The sequence below is a fragment of the Condylura cristata genome, unplaced genomic scaffold (assembly GCF_000260355.1).
Source record: "Condylura cristata isolate star-nosed mole 26May11 unplaced genomic scaffold, ConCri1.0 scaffold00010, whole genome shotgun sequence".
Lineage (NCBI taxonomy): Eukaryota > Metazoa > Chordata > Mammalia > Eulipotyphla > Talpidae > Condylura > Condylura cristata.
Genome location: NW_004567111.1, coordinates 57,894,829 through 57,914,891, shown reverse-complemented (window position 1 = coordinate 57,914,891; position 20,063 = coordinate 57,894,829). Strand labels below are relative to the sequence as shown.

The 20,063-nt window shown below is 33.4% G+C and overlaps 1 protein-coding gene across 4 annotated transcripts in view; it reads left to right on the top strand.

Annotated features, from left to right (window-relative positions):
• ZMYM2 (zinc finger, MYM-type 2) overlaps positions 1-20,063 on the top strand; it is a 133,525-nt gene that overhangs the window by 88,731 nt on the left and 24,731 nt on the right. For all 4 annotated transcript variants that reach the window (XM_012723330.1, XM_012723329.1, XM_012723331.1 and 1 more), the window contains 9 exons: positions 3,342-3,507; positions 4,572-4,606; positions 10,402-10,531; positions 11,223-11,338; positions 11,936-12,107; positions 14,323-14,448; positions 15,183-15,277; positions 16,331-16,499; positions 16,729-16,880. In XM_012723330.1, coding sequence (XP_012578784.1) covers positions 3,342-3,507; positions 4,572-4,606; positions 10,402-10,531; positions 11,223-11,338; positions 11,936-12,107; positions 14,323-14,448; positions 15,183-15,277; positions 16,331-16,499; positions 16,729-16,880 — 1,161 coding nt within the window. The remainder of the gene's footprint in view (positions 1-3,341; positions 3,508-4,571; positions 4,607-10,401; positions 10,532-11,222; positions 11,339-11,935; positions 12,108-14,322; positions 14,449-15,182; positions 15,278-16,330; positions 16,500-16,728; positions 16,881-20,063) is intronic.

Below are 20,063 nucleotides of genomic sequence, written 5' to 3'. Positions count from 1 at the left end.
TATTTTTACATCATTTTGCACATTTTTTTTTTCATCTCAATTGTAATCCCCACGGGTTTCCCATCACCAAATCACCCCTGTGCCACCACCATAGTTAAAATTGCAGTTCTTTAATAGAGATTTCGATTTGTTTTATAAGCCAGTAGTGGCAATATGAAACTTTTTAATGTAAATGCTCTGTAATAGTCTTTAACAGTATAACTTATGGGCTTTAATCATTTAATATGTAATGTTATACTAAATCTTTGTTGTAAAAGGATAACTGAATTAGAGGCCTCCCTGGTGGTGCAGCGGGTTAGGGCACAGCACTAAGAAGCTAAAGCCACTTTTGCAAGAGTTTGATCCCCGCCTCCTCCAGAGGTGTCCCATATGGCGCGGCAGACCTCTCCTGACTCACCTGCTGCTCCCCTCAGCGGTGTACTTAATTGATCTGTTGTTCTGCTCCCTACTCTGTCTCTGGTGAAACTTCTCACCACCCCTGCACCTCTGGCCTGTACCCCAGTTCTGTATGCATAAATAAATCTTAAAAAAAAAAAGATAACTGAATTAAAAATATTCCTCAGTTTTATAGTTTACCTTTTATCTTTAAACTTTTGTAAGTAATTGATTTAAACTTTTTTGAAATTTTATAGGGAATATCTGTTACTGCTTTAAAGATACTTTTAGATAACTGAAGATCTGCTTTCCCTTTAGTGATCTGTATAGTACCTGACCTTATATCTTTTATTACTATTTTTTTAACTTATATTTTTAAAAGTAAATCATTCATTTATACTCAGAAATACCTACTGTGGAGTCATAAGAATTCTTCAAAATGACTATAAAATCCTATTATGTATAAATATAATCATGGTACCTCCTACACCCCCTGGCAAAATTAAGTTTGATTGGTGAAATGGGGAACAAGTTGTTGGGAAAGCTACAAGGATGTATAAGCAACAAAAATTGAGAAATAGAAACTATGCAATAAATTCAAGGTACTGTGTAGGTTGAATGATTTTTATTTTTTTTTGTTAATTATTGAAGAAACAGTCACTGTAATAGCTGAGAAATTTGGATTAGGATTTTTGAATTAAGAGGATAATGCCTACCTAATAATTGGATTTTTTGAATCAGTTTTTATTTATATAACAAAGCCCCTGCTATTTATTTATCAAAACAATATAATAGTTTATTTTTACATCATTTTGTGCCTTTTCCCATCTCAGTTGTAATCCCCGTGGGCTACCCATCACAAAATCACCCATGTGCCATCACCATAGTCCAGTGCACTTCCCTCCCCCCACCGTTTTTGATCCCATTCCCCATCCCACCCCTATAAAATGTTTCTGGCATATAGCTATTTCATTATTACTATATTCTCGCCTGATCCTTAAACTCCTGCGATAAGTGAAACCTTCTGGTATTTTTCCTTTTCTTTTTGGCAAAGCCCCATGAAGTATTTATGATAGTGTACTTTTTTTTTTTAAAAGAAACATAAATCACATTCATTCCTTTTATTATGGAAATATTAAGCTTTCCTAAGAGTTCTCTCTTGTGGTTGGGAGAAGTGGTGTTGGTACTTGGAAAGGAATAGTGATCATTGAAAGTGTTAGCCACTCCCTGATAGCTCAATTCCAGTTTAATAGGAGTTTGCATATGTAGTTATATGAGAAAAACACAAATACACAAAGAAAAAGGGGTTCATAACCTTTAAACTTTGATTATGGCATTAAATTGGGATTTAATATTGAGTTCTATTACTATACTTTCATCCTGGGAGGAATATAGTATATATATTCACACATATGTGCATATTTTGTTTCCATTTACAAATGGGTATGTTCTGCCTCTTTTCTTTAGATAGAGTAAAAGTCATCTAAGTTTGTTTGAACCTTCTGGAAGAAGGGACCTTCACTCTGATTACTATAAAAAATAAATTACCTGTAATTAAAAAACACTGAGTGATCTCATTGTTCTGGTTCTTTGCCTGTAATATGCTTGGTTTTATGCTTTTGACTTAAAATATTGTGTGAATGGGAGTATTATGTATTTGAATGAGCATAGTATATGTAGTTATTTGAATAAATTTTGCATATATTGATTTAGATTTTAGATGTTATATTTGGTATCTCCTTGCAGATTTTCCTTCTATTAGGATTTTTATTTTCTGTTTATTCATATTAACTCATTTTGTCTTTCGATTGACTTTAAGTTTAGTGTATAAAAGTAAGCTCAGGTTTTGACTTTGTTTGGTGACTGCAATTTTAATACATAATTTTAGACAAGTCACTTACTCTGCATCTTAGTTTCTAATATACTGTTAGGAGAATTATAAAAAGTAGATTTAACATGCTGGGCCTTTATTTTTCAGGTTTTTTATGAATGAGGCAGATTAGCTACAACTTAAATTTTGATGTGTTCTTGTACAATTTAGATTAAATGAACAGAATATTAAATGTTCAATTACTTCCTGTGTTTTGTTTTTTCTTTGATTATTAATTATGAAAGGGAAAAAAAATTGAATCCTGAAGTAATTCATTAGTTATTTTAAATAATAGCTAGTGGCTTGTGAGAATTTTAAATAGGAACTTTGTCATTGGTGTTCAAAATAAAACCTGCTTGATATTAACTGCTAACATTACTAAGATTAGCAGCAACATACAATTTGAACTCAAAAGTTTTGGACAAAAAGTGTGATAGTGACATCACTCATTAATCATAATTTATACAGTGAATCTTCATTCACTGAACATTTATTTAGCAGGAGAAATAACCTGGAGAAAAAAGAGCCTATGTTCTAACATTCGGGTTTGTTTGCAGCATAAGACCTCTTTGCAACACAATCATATGTTAATATTCCTGAATAAGAATTTTTACATTGTATTTATTTAAAGAACTCCTGTTGGGGCATAAATTAGTACTGAGGAAAAACCATAGCAATGATGATCATGAAATACAAATTACTTATTGCTTTGTCAAAACATCTAAGTTGTTAGTTAAGCCAAAAGGTAATTTTAACAATCACAGGAAATTTTGCTCTAGCTAGGTCAGAAATTAATTCAGAAAAGAACTATGTTTGAAATTAATTATTTCTTTTGGTCCACTCATTGTATTTCTCTTCTTACTGGGTGAGTATAGAAAGAAATTTTTATGATTAGATAAGTTATTCCATTTTCCCACTTCTGTTTATTGTGCTTGTACTATATATATATTTGTGACTTATATTACAGTTTTATTTTTTTATCAGCTATTTTATCACATTTGGTAATTATCACTAACTTCTAGAAACATTTTAAAATACATGTCTGACTTTTAAAATCTTCTAATTCAAAATGTCTGATAACTTTCCTTTTATTAAGGCTGCAAGGTGTGACTGTTGTAAATCTCAAGGAACTCTTAAAGAGAGAGTGCAGTGGCGTGGGGAAATGAAGCATTTCTGTGACCAACATTGCTTATTACGGTTCTACTGTCAGCAAAATGAGCCCAATATGACAACTCAGAAGGGACCTGAAAACTTACATTATGGTATGTGATAATCTAGGAAAGAACTTAAAACCTATGCAGCAGTCTTTAGTTTCTTATTTTTGAAGTTATCATAATAATAATAATTAATTTTGGAGATAGTTTAGTAGCAGCTTTAAATTCAAAGTTCTGTGGGTGGAAATACCCTCTATGGTGTCTTAATAGATGTATCACATTTCATTTTCCTCCCTTTTAAAAATTTAATGCCAGTTGAAAAGAGTCTTGTTGGAGTGGAAAGAAGCTAAACACATTTTGATTTTTTTGCTAAACAAATTTAAAAGAAAAATTCTAGAAAATTCTGTTGTCAATTTTTTGTTAGCTGCAATTTAAGTGAAAATTAATTTTTTTATTACAAAAGTTTATTTTTACATCATTTTGTACATTTTTTTTTCCATCTCAATTGTAATCCCCGCGGGTTTCCCATCACCAAGTCACCCATGTGCCATCACCATAATCCCGTGCATTTCCCTCCCTCCACCCCGTTTTTGATCCCATTCCCCACTCCATCCCCACAAAATGTCTCTGGTATATGGCTGTTCATTATTTTTGTTATTTTCCACCTGGTGCATTATACTCCTGCTATGAGTGAAACCATCCGCTATTTTTCTTTCTCTTTCTGGTTTATCTCACTAAGCATGATCTTTTCCAGTTCCATCCAAGTTGCTGCAAAAGACATGTGTTTCTCTTTTTTGGTTGCTGAGTAATATTCCATTGTATATATGTACCACATCTTTTTTATCCAGTCATCTACTTTTGGGCATTTGGGCTGCTTCCATGTTTTAGTGAAAATTAATTTTAACAAATTGTATATGCTATATGTTAGTTTGGGAGGAACAACAACCCTTTATAAGATGTGACTTATTTAAAATTAAAAGCATTGAGTACTTTGAGGTGACAAATGGGAAAATGAGATTTTAGCTCTTTGTTTTAATACTCAAATTTTTTATTCTTACAATAGCTTAAAATCCTTTCTTCAGTAACAGTTTTAAAAATCAATAAAATTTAATGAGGCATATGGATTTAGAACATTCTGAAGAAACTAACTTCAAATTTATTTATATTTTTAGATCAAGGTTGTCAGACATCCCGAACCAAAATAACAGTAAGTGTTGCATAAGTAATGTGTTAGCCATTAATTTTAGTTTCCTCTGTTGAAACAGTTTAAACACTCAGCTAATTGCCTGATATTTAATCAGTACTTTCATAACAGCTAAGGACTATTAAAGTGAATTAATTATGACTTGTACTCAAATTGGAGGTGGTTTAAATGGTATTTGATTAGGAGGCCCATGATAGATATACTTGTAAGACATCACTAATAGTATATTTTGAATGATTGACTATCTTGTCCTGGTAACTGTGAAAAAGACTGAAAACACTTAAATTGAATAGAAGGTTACCAGGTTGGTGGGTGGGGAGAATCTGTGTAAAAAGAAAGAATAATGTACTAAGGGCATGTTCTTTGGCAAAACTGCTCATTAGGGCCAACCTTAAAAGGGATCAGTGGTGGAATTATGGGAAATGATGGTGAAAGGCTAAGTTGTGTCATTATTTATGGCTTTGTCCATCTATTTTTCAAATTTAGATTTAAGTTTGGGGCTATGACTTTCAAAATAAGTGTCCATATTGTGTCCTGGGATTCCTTCCTTTTGAAAGTAAAACTGCTTTTAAGTGGTTGAATGCATTGTATGTAATGGCTATTAAAGAGAAGAAGCAATGCTTTGCCTCATTGTGAAGAGCGGTGACCCTGCCCTGTGTATGCTAAGTCTAAGTGTTAAAATACTCAATATTTATAGACACTTATGCAAGGTAAGTTCTTTTTTAAAGGAGTCCACTTATTGGCATCACAATGAGCCTCTGGTCTAGTGAATTAATAGTTAATGATTAGCCATTAATCAGTGGTTCTCGCCTCTGGCAATACATTAGAATCACCTGTTCAGTTTTCAAAACCTCCCAATGCCTGGGCCCCAAGACAGAAACTCTGTATGTTTGAAAAGTTCTTTGGGTGATTTTAATGTGTAACCACAGTTTGGGATCTCTGATAAAGTTGAAAGGTTGGTGCTCTTATTTCCTTTCTGTTTGTTTTTGATGCCAGTAATTAATAATCTGAGAAGGTGTGATATTTCTTTTGCTTTTCTCTCATATCTGTCCCCTATTTGTGGAAATATATGTTTAAATTTTATAATTTAGAAGTACATAACAGTATTCAGTAAAATAATCCTATTTTAATACCAGGTATTTTTTGTCCCTGATGAAGAATGTAAAGATAATCACCTGTTATATTATCTTGTGAACATAAGGCAGTTCCCTAAACTTAACTGAAAAATATAAGCTTTTGAAAAGACTTTCAGAAGCCCTTTCTACAATAAAAGGAAGGAAGGAATGTTATTATTGGGGAAGGAAAAGTCAGTATGCCATTGCAGCAATTGCGTTTTTGTCTTATGAAAAATCCTCTTCCATTTTTTCTCTGTAAGTTTTCGGGATCCTTTAATTCCCTACCCATAAACTTCAAAGGATGATCCCTTTAATACATAATTTTGGGCAAGTTACTTCACTGTTGTTTGTGTGAATGTACTTATTTGTAAAATGGTGATGAAGATAGTATCTACCTTAGAGTCATCATATAGTAAGTACTAAACAGCTGGGGCCATTATGTGCCATGTCTCATAATTAAAGATAGGTGTATTAGGTAAAGAACATAGGCTTTGACATGAGAGGAATCTACTTAAATTCTGATGTTACAATTTTAGCTGTCATATTTATCAGATTGTGTAACTTCTGAGTTTCTGTTTCCTCATTTGTGAAATAGGAGTGCTAAGACCTACCACCTAGGGTGTTGTGAGGATTAAACACATATTTCATGAAATATGTAATTTTGGTGCTTCAGACAGTATCTTAATGTGTTTGATCTGTTTTAACAGAATATCACAAACTGAATGCCTTACAAACAATAGAAATTATTCTTGCAGTTCTGGTAATGAGGAATTCCAAATCAAGACCCTGCTTCCCAGTTCATAGATGGCCTTCTTTGGGTCCCTTCACATGGTGGAAAGATCTCTCTTGGGGGTGGTGGTGTCTCTTTTATATGGGCATTATTTCTGTTCTTTGGAGTCTGCTTTTATGACTTAATCACCTCCTAAATGCCCTACTATAGAATACCACATTGTAGTTAGAGCATTGTGGAAGAATGCAGGCATTGTGTCTAACACTGCCCCTGCATGTGGCAAATTGTCATCAGATGAGGACTCTTGTAACTATAATTTTCATTATTTTTTCTTTCTGTGGTATTTATTATAAATAGCTACAGATGCTGTTTGTTGACTAGTGGGAAAGTTGTGAAGCAGTTTTGAAGGATAGGTTTTCACCAATTGGTTACTGTTTATTGACATGATATTTGCAGGATAAGAGGACATAAAACACTGAGCAATCCTGGGATATGATTTTGAACCCTTGGCTTTTATGTGGGAATTCTAGATAATTTTTTAGTTTGTACTGCATTTACTGAGTGCTTGGTATGTAAAAGCTGCTCAATAGCTGTTTGGTAAATTTGTCTTCATATTTTACAATTGAGGATATTGAGGCATAAGAGATTGAGTGACTTGTCTGACAAACAAAGCAGTAATATTAAGCCAATTTCTCTAGCTCATTATTTATGACTATTTCTTATACCTGATTAATTATATGGTTTGATAAATAGAAAACTCATACTAGTACAAGCCCCCTTGGGTTTGTATATATATATATATGATTTGTAATACCCTTCTGCACCTTTAACTGTATACATAGATAACATTTTTAAGATGGCACATGCTTTACATATAGTTGATCTTCATTATTTGCCAACTTGCCTACTGTCTAAAATTTGTTTGAAATACCTAAATTTATGGCACTTTAGAGGATATTTGCAGACATGCAGAATGGTGAAAATGACTCATCTGAGGTTTGTCTTAACCACTGAAGTTGAACAACTTAAGGTTTTGCTTTCTTATCTTATACTGCAAACAAGTGTTCTTTTCCTACCCTAATTAGCGCAATGAAATTTGTATTTTTGTGCTTCTTTTGGTGATGTTGTTATTTAAAGGGTCCCCCAAGCATATTGTTAGTGTGCCTTTTAGTGTTTTTCAGCAAAGGAAGGCTGCTGTGTGTTTTACAGAAGCAATATATTGTGTGAGATAAGCATTGTTAGCTTAGTATAAGTTCAGTGTTCATTAATCAACAACATGGTATATCCAATAAACAAGCTAAATTCAGCTGTACATGAAGCACTAAAAATAATGATGGAAAATCTATAGTGAATGGTGAAGCTATGGAAAATATGCAGTTGTAACTTGAATTGTGGATTCATGTTCTTGGTAGCTGATATTTTAGAAAAGCACAATGAAAGATATTATGAGACTTTCAGTTCACAGCATGTTACTCTGGACTAAGAAAATGTTAAACCCCTCTTTTCTAAGTGCTGACTGGCTTACACATTTTAAAGTAATAATGTATAAAAAATACAGGCCTTTTCAAAAAAAGAACAATGATGTAAAATATAAATACATTAATTTAAAGAAAAACAAAATACAGACCTTGTAGGCAAGGTGGTTCCTGCTATTATGCAGAAGAGGGATTAAATGGACAATTAAGTATTCAGTGCTGATGAGGTTAGAGTGTTTTTACAAGTTGTTTACAAATGAATCATTATGATACAAGATATCTCCAACGTTTCTGACTTTAGAAAAAAACCTTACAATCTTGCCATTGGGTGCCAACATCAAGGGTGTAACTTTAGGTGCAAATCCCTCCTGGTGTACAGTCTTAAGTCCATGAACACTTAAAGGGAAACAGATTCAACCCAAATATTGGAATGAGTTCCACAACTGCTTCTCCACAGAATTTGAACAATATCTCCAGAACAAAATCCTTGCATTTAAGATGTTATTAGGGGAATGCCCACTACTGCAAGGAGCTCAAAGGAATGCCCATATCAATATAGTTCTTTTTAATTATGACCCCAAATACTGTGTACCTCATCCAGTCCCTTGGATATGGGCATCATTAAAGCTTTCAAAGCTTACTACATGAGAGAGCTCTTGATGCCAATAAAGGAAATCAGCAGAGATACCACTGGAATCCACTTACTATACGCAACATTATTGGTTATGTTGGCACAACTTGGGACAGCATTAAGTTGTCTATTAACTATTGTTGGGAAAGTGTTTCACATACTCTGAAAAATTACAAATTTTTGAAGGTTTTACAGAAAATAAAGTGTTAAAACAATATTTTACAAATAAGTGGAGAAGGCTTTGAGGTCATGTGGGAAGAAGATATGGAAGAAATTTTAGTAGAGATGGCTCATTTATGAAGACCTGCATATGGTAGCAGAAAATGGCATCAGAGTTAGTAGTGAATGTCAGCTATAGACTCCAAGAATTGTTCATCTGACAATAGCCAGAATATTGGAATGGAATTCATGAAAGAATTTGACCCTATGTAGAAGTAAAGCCTCAAATTCACCAACCATTGTTTTTACATCTTATATCAAGATGCTGAAAAGATTTGAGGTGCAAAGGCAAGCCAGACAAGGCTGATAGAATATTTGAAGCCAGTTTGGATGGGAAAATCTTTGACACCATCAACAACTTAAAAGGGCCAAACTTCTGAAGTAGAACTGCAGATGTCATCATGCCTTCTCATCGACATCTTCCTTTTCTGCAGAATAAGTTTCTTCAATTCTGTCTTGATTTTCATGGGCAGCTGAAAGTTGAAAGGTTTAATCACACAGTACACTGCTCCATTGCATATTCTGCAGCTCCACCAACAGTCAGAAGTTAGTTAATATTTTCATTAAGACTAAGTTCTTGATATCCTTCCCCTCCCAGGACCTTATTTGCAATGCACAGCATATGTTCATGACATAGAATATAAGTCCCAATAGTGTGCCTACAGTGCATTATATTTGTGAACTGTTCATGTGTGAACATGCCATAGTAAAGTTGATAATCATGGTACAGTAGTGTTTTACACAAAAATGTTGTTACATTATAAAGGAATACTGTTAAAAATACATGTAAAGTGTTTTTGAAAGAAATAAGTATTGATTAGTTGATGTAAATGTTGTAACCTAGAGGCTATAAGAAACCTTACCCTCATAGCACTGTACTTCTTTTAGAACAGTGGCTTAGTATTCACTTCATCATTGTTAATGGCATCAGTATAGAACTTAACTACCCCAAATAATGAGAATTGACTGTATTAGTATTCAGTACTTTTCTTCTCCCTAGTAGAAGATATGGGAACACTCTGTCTCTTATTGACAAAGCTTCAGCTTATTTTAGATTTTGTGTGTATGTATTTGTGTGTGTGTGTGGGGGGGTGTGTTTGTTTTCTGTTTCAAATATTGTTGCAGTGAACATGGTAAAACATTTAGAGAAACCATAGGATAAATTTCTAAAATTGCAATTGATGGGACAGAGGAAATACAGCTTGAAGTTTGATACTATTTTTGGTAATTCTTTTCAAACATATAAACTGTTTATCCAATAGAGGGTGCTAGAGTATCAGATAGCCATGATTTTTCTTTTGCAAATAAATTTAAGCGAGTTTAGTTAATTTGAAAATTTAGGCTAACAACCTAGCATTTGTACTAGTAGTGAGAAGTGTCTTCATTTAAAAAAAAAATCATTTGAAGATGAGAAAATTTTGTATAATGAATGAAAAAATTGTACTTCCACTTGCCAGTCAGTATGAAAGATTTATATTGTTCCTTCCAATTTATATTCTGATAGATGTTGTGATAATAGCATAATTTGGTTATATTATTCTGTTTTTGTGTGTTTCCAGGTATTCAATACCTGGAAGTGATAAAGCTGAGAGGCAAAAACAAAATGCTTTTTCTTTGCTTCTTTATAGGGCTCAGCACCACCCCCCTCTCCAACACCTAACAAAGAGATGAAGAACAAAGCAGTTCTTTGCAAACCTTTAACAATGACAAAAGCTACTTATTGTAAACCTCACATGCAGACCAAATCTTGTCAGACAGGTAACTTAGAAAGTTTGACATATGCACTTAATACCTATATTTATATCTTATTTAGTAAAATGCATACCTTTCTGAAATAATAGTCTACAGAATAGATTTGTTTAGTGACTTTGTCATTTCTGTTGATTTTACATATCTAATTTAAAAATTAACTTGAGAATATAGCGTATTTAGAATCATTAATGGAAATCAGTATCTGATGAAGTCTTCAAATATGAGATAAGTGAAAAAATGCCATATCAAAAATTTCCTTGGGGCTAAGATCCACTAAAATTAATAGTGTTTCCTCTGAGATAATCTCTAAGTGTGTTCTGTAGTTGTAGCAATTTTGTTTCCTTGTTGGCATGAGATGAAATAATTCAAATATGTGCTTTCTTCAGCTTTAAAACTTGGTTCTGTTGTGATTAAATTAAACTTTGGGTGGGTTATGAGGGGTATCTGGAACTGTATTTATGTCTTTAAAGGATATTTTCTTTATATTAAAGCCTATGTGTTTTATATGATAGTTACTGCTTTCAGTTTTATTGTTTGTATTACTTTTAAGTTACTCAATCCTGTAAAAACTAAGAATTTCTTTAAAATGGGTACCAAAGCACTTACATTTTTCTTTGTTACCAAATAATTTTAACTCTGAGCAGCTATAAATAGGTGCTAGTTAACATTGCTCCTTTAACACGTTTTGTGTTTTTAGATGATAATTGGAAGACAGAGTATGTCCCAGTGCCTATCCCTGTGCCTGTGTATATCCCAGTCCCTATGCACATGTACAGTCAGAATATTCCTGTTCCTACTACAGTTCCTGTTCCTGTAAGTCAGATTTTAAGTTCTTTTTCATCGAGATTTTTCAGGTGTAGGTGTTCAATTGCTGCCTTAATAACAAAGCTACTAAAAGAGGGTTGAGTCTTTGCCTTTTTTCAACAGTTAATTCATGGTTTCTCTGTTAGAAATATGTTTAGTCAGGTAAGTAGTCATCTTAATAGTGAAGTTAGCAGATGTCTCTGTGTGCTTTACACATACTGTGTGTTATATTTTAGAAAAATTTGTGAAGCCTTAGGCTTAGATTGAATCATGTAGTGTTTTATATAAAATAACATTTTATTTCATCCTGAATCACTTGTAATTCTTAGGATACTATCTCAAAGCTTGACTAGCATAATCCTCTACAGGATAGAAATACTTCCAAACAGGAATACCTCCAAAATTCTTTCATTTTTATTTCAAAGGTGATTACTTATGAGTTTTCTTTGTCATAAATTTATTGTCTTAGTTTTAATAACATGTTCTTTCCAAAGCTTTTATTCAAAATGGAATTATAAAATATATGTTGTATCAAAGTAATTTTTAATATGGAAAAATACCTTTTAATTTTTAGGAAACCTAACAATAAATACTTTGATTACTTAGGTGCCAGTTCCTGTTTTTCTGCCTGCCCCACTGGACAGCAGTGAAAAAATTCCTGCAGTAGTTGAGGAGCTAAAAAGCAAAGTTTCTTCAGATTCTCTTGATTCAGAGATGCTTACAATGACAGATATGATGACTGAAGATGAGGGGAAAACAGAAGCTGCCAGTGTTCATAGTAAGCTACAGTATATTAAACCTTGTGAAGAAGTAGATAATGTTGGTTTTTAATAAATGTAATGTTATCATATGTTTAGGATACAGCATTCTGTTTCAGCTTGATATTAGAATGGAGAAGCATTGCAACCAAAATGTATTTTCTACTAAGAGATCTGCTCTATATTTAGGCAGGTGCTTTCTTATGCCAGTCTCCCGTTTTAAGAAGGGATTATAGTCGCTGTTTTAATCGTAGTAGGATTTCACTTGTTTGTAAAATCAACCTCAAAATTATTCTTGTTCTAATGGAGTAATATACAAAATTAATTTGTTCTAGGCTTCCATAACTACTCAACACTTATTTTGTAATAGTTATTCCCAAATTAACTTTTATTGATTGTACAGTTGACCTTTGAGTCATACTGAAGCTATAGGTGCTGATTATCCCCCTCCAACATAGTTGAAAATCCATGTATAACTTTTTTTTTTTAAAGATTTATTTATTTGTACATATAGAACTGGGGTACAGGCCAGAGGCTTAGGGGCGGCGAGAGGCTTCACCAAGACAGAGCGGGGAGCAGAACAGGCAGATCTACGAAGTACACTGCTGAGGGGAGCAGTGGGCGGGTCAGGAGAGGTCTGCCACGCCATGTGGTCACCTCCAGGGCAGGCGGGAATCGAACTCATGCGGAAGTGGCTTTAGCTTCTCAGTGCAGTGCTTTAACCCGCTGCGCCACCAGGGAGGGCCCCCATGTATAACTTTTGACTCACCCAAAATCTATTTTTGACCGTACACCTTGCTAGAAAGAAATACATTCTTTTTAATAAATTATAGGCTTTGCTCTTAAGTAAAGCTAAGAGAAAATTATTAAGAAAATTTACAAGAAAAAGAAAATAAATTACTAGCATTATACTGTATTTTTTAACACTGTGAGTTTATATTGTCTGTTTATAAGAAATTATGATTGGGCCCTCCCTGGTGGTGCAATAGTTAAAGCACAGCATTGGGAAGCTGGCTGTGGCTGCTTTGGTGCAAGTTCAATCCCTGCCCAGGAGATGATCCACATGGAGCAGCAGACCTCTCCTGTCTCACCCACTGTTCCCCTCAGCAGTGTGCTTCATTGGTCTGCCTGTTCTGCTCCCCATTCTGACTCTTGTAGGTCCTCTCACCCTCCCTGCACATCTGGCCTGTGTCCCAGTTCTGTATGCATAGATTTGCTTCCTACTCTGACTCTGGTGGGTCTTCTCCATGCCCCTGCACATCTAGCCTGTTCTGTATGCATAAATAAGTAAATTTTTAAGAAAAAAATTAAAGAAAATCTGCTTATCAGTAGACTGAAGCAGTTGAAGGCCATGCTGTTCAGTGGTCAATTATACTAATAATTTTCATTATCTAAACCAGGGTTTATCTTAGTTTTATGGTAGGACAGTGCTTACCAAATGGTAAATGGATTGATATCATTCTTTTGCGTGGAATGTTTATTCTTGGTTCAGCTGCTTAATTTTTTTTTATCCTAGAATAGAAACATACATTCTATGTATTTTATAATTGGACATTGTCAAGCACTTTTTAGAATTGTGAAATTAATATAACAATGTTTTTTATTTTCTTTAAAAAATGAAGTGAAAGCAAGAAAAAGTCAGTGTGAATTACTTATAGAAAAGGTGTGTTTTATGCATTCTTTGTTGCTAATGTATATACATGGTTTGTTTGCCTTCCTGTTTCCCACTACCCTAAACTGGATGAAATTAATTTTTATTGTGGGTTACAATAGAAAAGATTTTCCATGCACCTGATCAGAACTTTGGAAAATAATTGTAAATAAGTCAACTATTAAGACAATGTAGAAAACCTTGGTTCACCGTTAAAAACAATGTTGAAAACGGCAGTTATCCACCATCATTAGTTTACTTTTTTTTGTTAGTTTATTTTTGATATGATTACTTTTAGAAATATTCAACATATTAGTTGTTTTACTCTCAAAGGACGTAATAATAACTTTTGGAAAAGGGCAGTCAAAACTTTATAGGGTTAAAAGTTATTTTATACTCAGGATTATCTGATTAGAATTATGTAGTTTATAAGTAGTTTGCATTTCAAAATATACCTTTCTAGTTGCATATTAAGTATTTTTGTTTTGCATTTACAATTAAATAACTCACTTTTGCCAGATTAAATGTAGGTACTATTGAAGTTTTCTATTTTGATTTCTAATGACATTATGCATTGATTACAGGTGTAATTATTGAAGCAGACATAATTGGTTCAGATCTCTTGAAGAATTCTGACTTAGAGACACAGCCCATCATGCCTGATGTACCATATGAACCAGATTTGGATATCGAAATAGATTTTCCCAGAGGTACTTAAAGGCTGTTTTGTTTTTTCAGTGTGTTGTAAAATTTATTGTGGAGTTAAAATTGTGGTTATGATCTTTAAACATTCATTTGTTCATATCACTGACCTTAATACTCACTTTTTTTCTTTATGTCTAAAATGAGATGAAGAATTAAATTGTATGTTCTTTTCTTAAAAAGACATTTTTGCCAAGTAATTTATTATAGAAAAATTTTAAGGTAGAGAAAAGAACAAAAAGGTATCTTTAACTAAAATAGTAATAGTTTTTTCTTAAGATGATTTTGAAAAGTAAATTTACTTTCATAGGGAAAAATTACTTTTAAGTCTTTTGTTGTAAAAGAAATGTGTCCTACTTTTTTCATTATTAAAAAAAATCTATCAGTGTCTTATAAGGACATTAAATAGGATGTAAAGCATTTTGTTTTGGAAGAGAGTTAACAAACAGATTTGTACTGAGAACATTTAGATCTTCTAATTGAATTTCAAGTTACAATAATTTTATGACATGCATTTCTATGAAGATTTCATGGTACATATATTTTAAAAGTCCGAGCAGGATTTATCAAAACTCATGGACCAGTTTAAGTATAGAAAGTCATGAATTCTCCAACTTAGGACAGGTTATTCCAAAATGGGTACTTATTTACATTCTGTGGTTCTTTGTTGGCTGTGTTTATGTTATATATGTATCTAAACTGTTAAGTTTTGAAATGAAAGGTCTTCTGATTCATTTGCTAGCTGCTGAGGAGCTTGATATGGAGAATGAATTTTTATTACCCCCTGTTTTTGGAGAAGAATATGAGGAACAACCTAGACCTCGATCTAAAAAAAAGGTATAAAATTTAGCAGTATTAAATTCACGTAGTAGTATCTTTGTATAGTAATATCTCTATTGGTATAGAATAAGAATACAGTGGTCTTCAGGTTTGCCTGAGAATGGTAAGATATTTGGAAATTTAAATTTCAGACTCTCTAGAAGGTAATTTATAAGTAGAAAAATGTCTTAGATATGTTACTTCATAGAAGAGTGAATATTAACACACTTAGTTTTTCTTTATAACTTCATAAGAGGTTGACATAGATAAAAGGTTGACGCATACTAAAAAAGTAAATTAACAGTTTTTTGACAAGAATTGAGACAATTTTCTGAAGAATGGTTTTTTCCATTATTTTTGATAAGACTAAAATCTTAACAGTGAGATTGAAATACACGATTTATCTTGTCTGTTTTAAGTATTCCAGCACTTGGAAGACTTGCTGAGTAGTTTGATCATTCAGATAGACCAAATTTAAATGCATTAAGAGTTATAGTTGTTTTAAATATTTTATCAATGTCCCTCTGTATTTCTGATTTCCAGCATGAAATAAGATCAAATGAGAACCAAAAAAAGGTGATATTCATAAATTTCCTCAAAAAGAAAATTAAAAAATGAATACCTGTAATACAATGAAGTTGGATTCCTACTTGACACGTTCCACAAATACCTCAAAATAAGTCAGGCTAGTATGTAAGAACTAAAAATTTAGAAGTCTTAGAAGAAAACATAGGTCTAAATCTTTATGACTTTGGTTTCCCTAGATAGGAAACCAAGAACACAGGAAATGAGGGGAAAATCGGTAAATTGTACTCCATCAATATTTAAAACTTTCCTACAGCAAGCAGTTTTATTAGGAAAGTGAAAAGGAGTTGTCTGGGTCATTCAATGTAACACGGCAACTAAAAGTTCTTCAATTTGTATTATAATACTTTTATTTCATATTAAGCTTTAATTCTTATTTATTTAAATTTCTCTTTATAGCTGTATTTGTTGAGAAATTGCTTTCATAAAATCATGAAATAATTCATACTTAAAATAAAACATTTTACAATGGTGTTTTATTAATAGGGAGCCAAGAGAAAAGCTGTGTCAGAGTATCAGTCTCATGATGATAGTTCTGACAATTCAGAATGCAGCTTTCCTTTTAAATATACATATGGTGTGAACGCATGGAAACATTGGGTCAAAACTAGGCAACTTGATGAAGATCTTCTGGTGTTAGATGAGCTAAAATCTAGTAAGTGCTTTGATTTTTTTTTTTTTTCCTTCTCCACCTACATCTAATTCAGAATCAAGATTTGTTATTAACTACCTTTAATTAAAAAAATGCTTTAAAATTTTAAGGACATTTATATACAGCTTTTGTTTTACTTTTAATTATTTCTATAGATTAATTTCAGAAACCTTCTTAATCAGTAAGACAGTAAACAATAACTACTACATTTTAAAATTTTATTTCTTTATAGCTAAGTCAGTAAAGTTAAAAGAGGATCTACTTTCTCACACCATGGCTGAACTTAACTATGGGTTAGCTCATTTTGTCAATGAGATCCGAAGGCCAAATGGAGAGAATTATGCACCTGATAGCATTTATTATCTTTGCCTCGGGATACAGGAGGTTAGTAATTTGATGATTACTTTTTAATGTAATGTTCAAAACAATGGTGTGATAATTCTTGTTGAGGAAAAAAAAATGTTTTAAGAATATTAAGGATAGCTTTATCTAAATGACAAAGAAAAATTTACTTGAAAATAGTAGGATATGAAAAAATATATTTTTACCAAGTTTGTATTTAAGTGTTTGAGCTGTAATGTGATTTTCCTAAAATTTTTTAAAAAATTATGTAAAAAATAGGTTAAGGATAAACCACTTGCAGTTTACCCACCTTTTGTAATAAATCATTGTATACATGATTGTATACATTGAGTATATATGTGTTTTATGTATATTCTCATGATGACATCATCCTTTTACTTACAAATAAGACTTAACAGAAGGTAGGATACATATGTGTCTATATAGATCAAGCTGATTTATAATAAATAAATAATGTCTACCTTTACAAATGGTAGTTCTGTTTCACTATACAATTCTGTAGTGTTTCTAACTTGCTTAATGTTTTATTTTATGGTTGTATTATTTTTAATGTGAATAATATTAGTTTATAAGACTACATATCATTGAGGGATATAGGATGGCATGTCTTCAGATGATGTTGTAACACCATACCCACCACCAAAATGTCCATAATTTCCCACCTTAGTCCATTGGACATCCTTTCCCTCTTTCTTCCCTACCATTTCCTCCTTTGATAGCTTCAGTTCCAGAGTTAGCTTTCTAGGGTTTGTTTTGCTTTAGGGTATTTCTATTCTTTCATTTTGTCCCTTTATATTCTGCATATGAATGAGATCTATTGTTTATCTTTCTCCTGATGACTTATTTTGTTAAGCATAATCCCTTCCAGTTCTGCTTATGTTGTCAGCAATGGCAAGATTTCATCTTTTAGCTGAATAGTATTCAATTTTATACATATACATCACACATCTTAATCCTTCCTCTTATCTGCTGTTGGGCACTTAAGTGTCTTTCCATAGCTGTTATAAGTGGTGCTGCAGTGAACATAGGAATGCATATATCCCTTTGAATTGATGCTTTTGCATCCACCAGGTATAGATACTTAGGAATGGATTTGCTGGATCATAAATAACTCTGTTTTCAGTGTTTTGAGGTATCTCCATACTGTGTTCTATAGGAATTGGACCAGCTACATTCCCAATAGTGTAGGAAGATTATTTTCTACATACCCTGAACAATATTTGTTTTCTCTGGTCCTTGTGATATGGGTCATTCTCACAGATATAAGGTGGTATCCCAATGTGGTACTGCATTTCTCTGATATGGTGGTAAGCAGTACTTTGTTCCATTTTTTTGGTTTTGTTATTCGAGAATTTTTTGCCTATTCAGCTTCTCTGCTCAGTTTTAGACTGGACTATTTGCTACCTTTTTGTTGATTTGTTTGTGCTCTTTTTAGATCTTGTATAGTAGCCCCTGGAAAATCTGTGATATGGAAATATTTTTTCCCATTGGTTGGCTGTCTTTTTGTTTCAGTGATAATTTCTTTCACGGAGCAGCTTTTTAGTTTGAAGTACTCCCATTTGTTTATTTTTACTTTTGTTTCCCTTGCTTTTGGAATGACATCAATGTCATGGAGTGTTTACCCTGTTTTTTTTTTTTTTTTTGCATTTTTTTGGCTTCAAGTTTGATAGCCAAGTCTTTAATTCATTTTGAGTTAATTTTAATGTATAGTGTAAGACAAAGCTCTAGTATTATTCTTGTTTTGGGAAAGATTTATTTATTTATACATACAGAACTGGGGTATGAGCCAGAGGTGTAGGAGTGGTGAGAGGTTTCACCAGAGACAGAGTGGGGAGCAGAATAGGCAGATTGATGAAGTACACTGCTGAGGGGAGTAGCGGGCAGGTCAGGAGAGGTCTGCCGCGCCATGTGGGTCACCTCCTGGGCCGGGGATCGAACTGGCACTGAAGCGGCTGTGGCCAGCTTGCAGTATTATGTCCCAACCTTTTGCCTCACCAAGAAAGGCTCTCTAATATCATTCTTTTCCAAGTGGCTGCTCACTTTCCTAACACCATTTATTGTAGACTTTTCCTTTTTTCTATTGTAATCTTTTGATTCCTTTGTCATAAATTACTATCCTTGTATGAATGGGTTTATTTCTGGGCATTCAGTTCTTCTGTTCTGTGGCTTTGTGTATCTTTTTTTATTTCTTTACCATACTGTTTTTATTGCAATAGCTTTATAGTATAGTGTGAAGTTTGGTAGGATAATTTCATCCTTTTTTGTCAGAATTGTCTTGGCTATTTGGAGTCTGTTGTCTGTTGTGCAACATAAATTTCAATGCTATTTGCTCTTTTCCTTTGAAAAATTCCATTGAAATTTTCAGAGATATTATATTGAATCTGTATACTGCAATAGGTAAGATGGCCATTTAATAATGTTGATTCTTCCAGTCCACATGCAGGGAATAGCTTTCCACTTCCTTGTGTCTTCTCTTTCTTTTAACGTTGATAAATTCAATTCCTGGCCCCAGAGGTAACCCACATGGTGCAGCAGACCTCTCCTGTCTCACCTCCTGCTCCCCTGAGCAGTGTACTTCGTTTGTCTGCCTATTCTCTTCCCCACTATGTCTTTGGTGAATCCTCTCACTGCCCCTGCACCTCAGGCTTGTACCGCATTTCTGTCTGCATAAATAAATAAATCTTTAAAAGAATTATGCATACAGAACTGGGGTACAGGACAGAGGATTCACCAGAGACAGAGTGGGGAGCAGATCAGGTAGATCGATGAAGAACACTGCTGAGGGGAGTAGTGAGCTAGACAGAAGAGGTCTGCTGCACCATGTGGTCATCTCCTGGGCCAGGGATTGAACTTGCACCAAAGTGGCAGCGTCTCGCTTGCAGTACTGTGCTTTAACCCACTGCACCACCAGGGAGGGCCTTCTACCTTTTTTTTTTTTTTGAAAAAGATTATTTATTTATGCATATATGAACTGGGGTACATTCTAGAGGTATCGGGGTCAGGGAAGGTGAGCGAATACACCAGAGAAAAGTAGGGAACATCAGTACTGAGATACATTGTTGAGGGGAATAGCAGGTGAGACAGAAAAAGTCTGATGCGGGTATCTCCTTGGCTGGGAATTGAACCCATACTTCAGTGGCTGGCAATAATTTCATAGTGCTGTGCTTTAACTCTTTGTGCCATTAGGGAGGCACCTATTTTAAC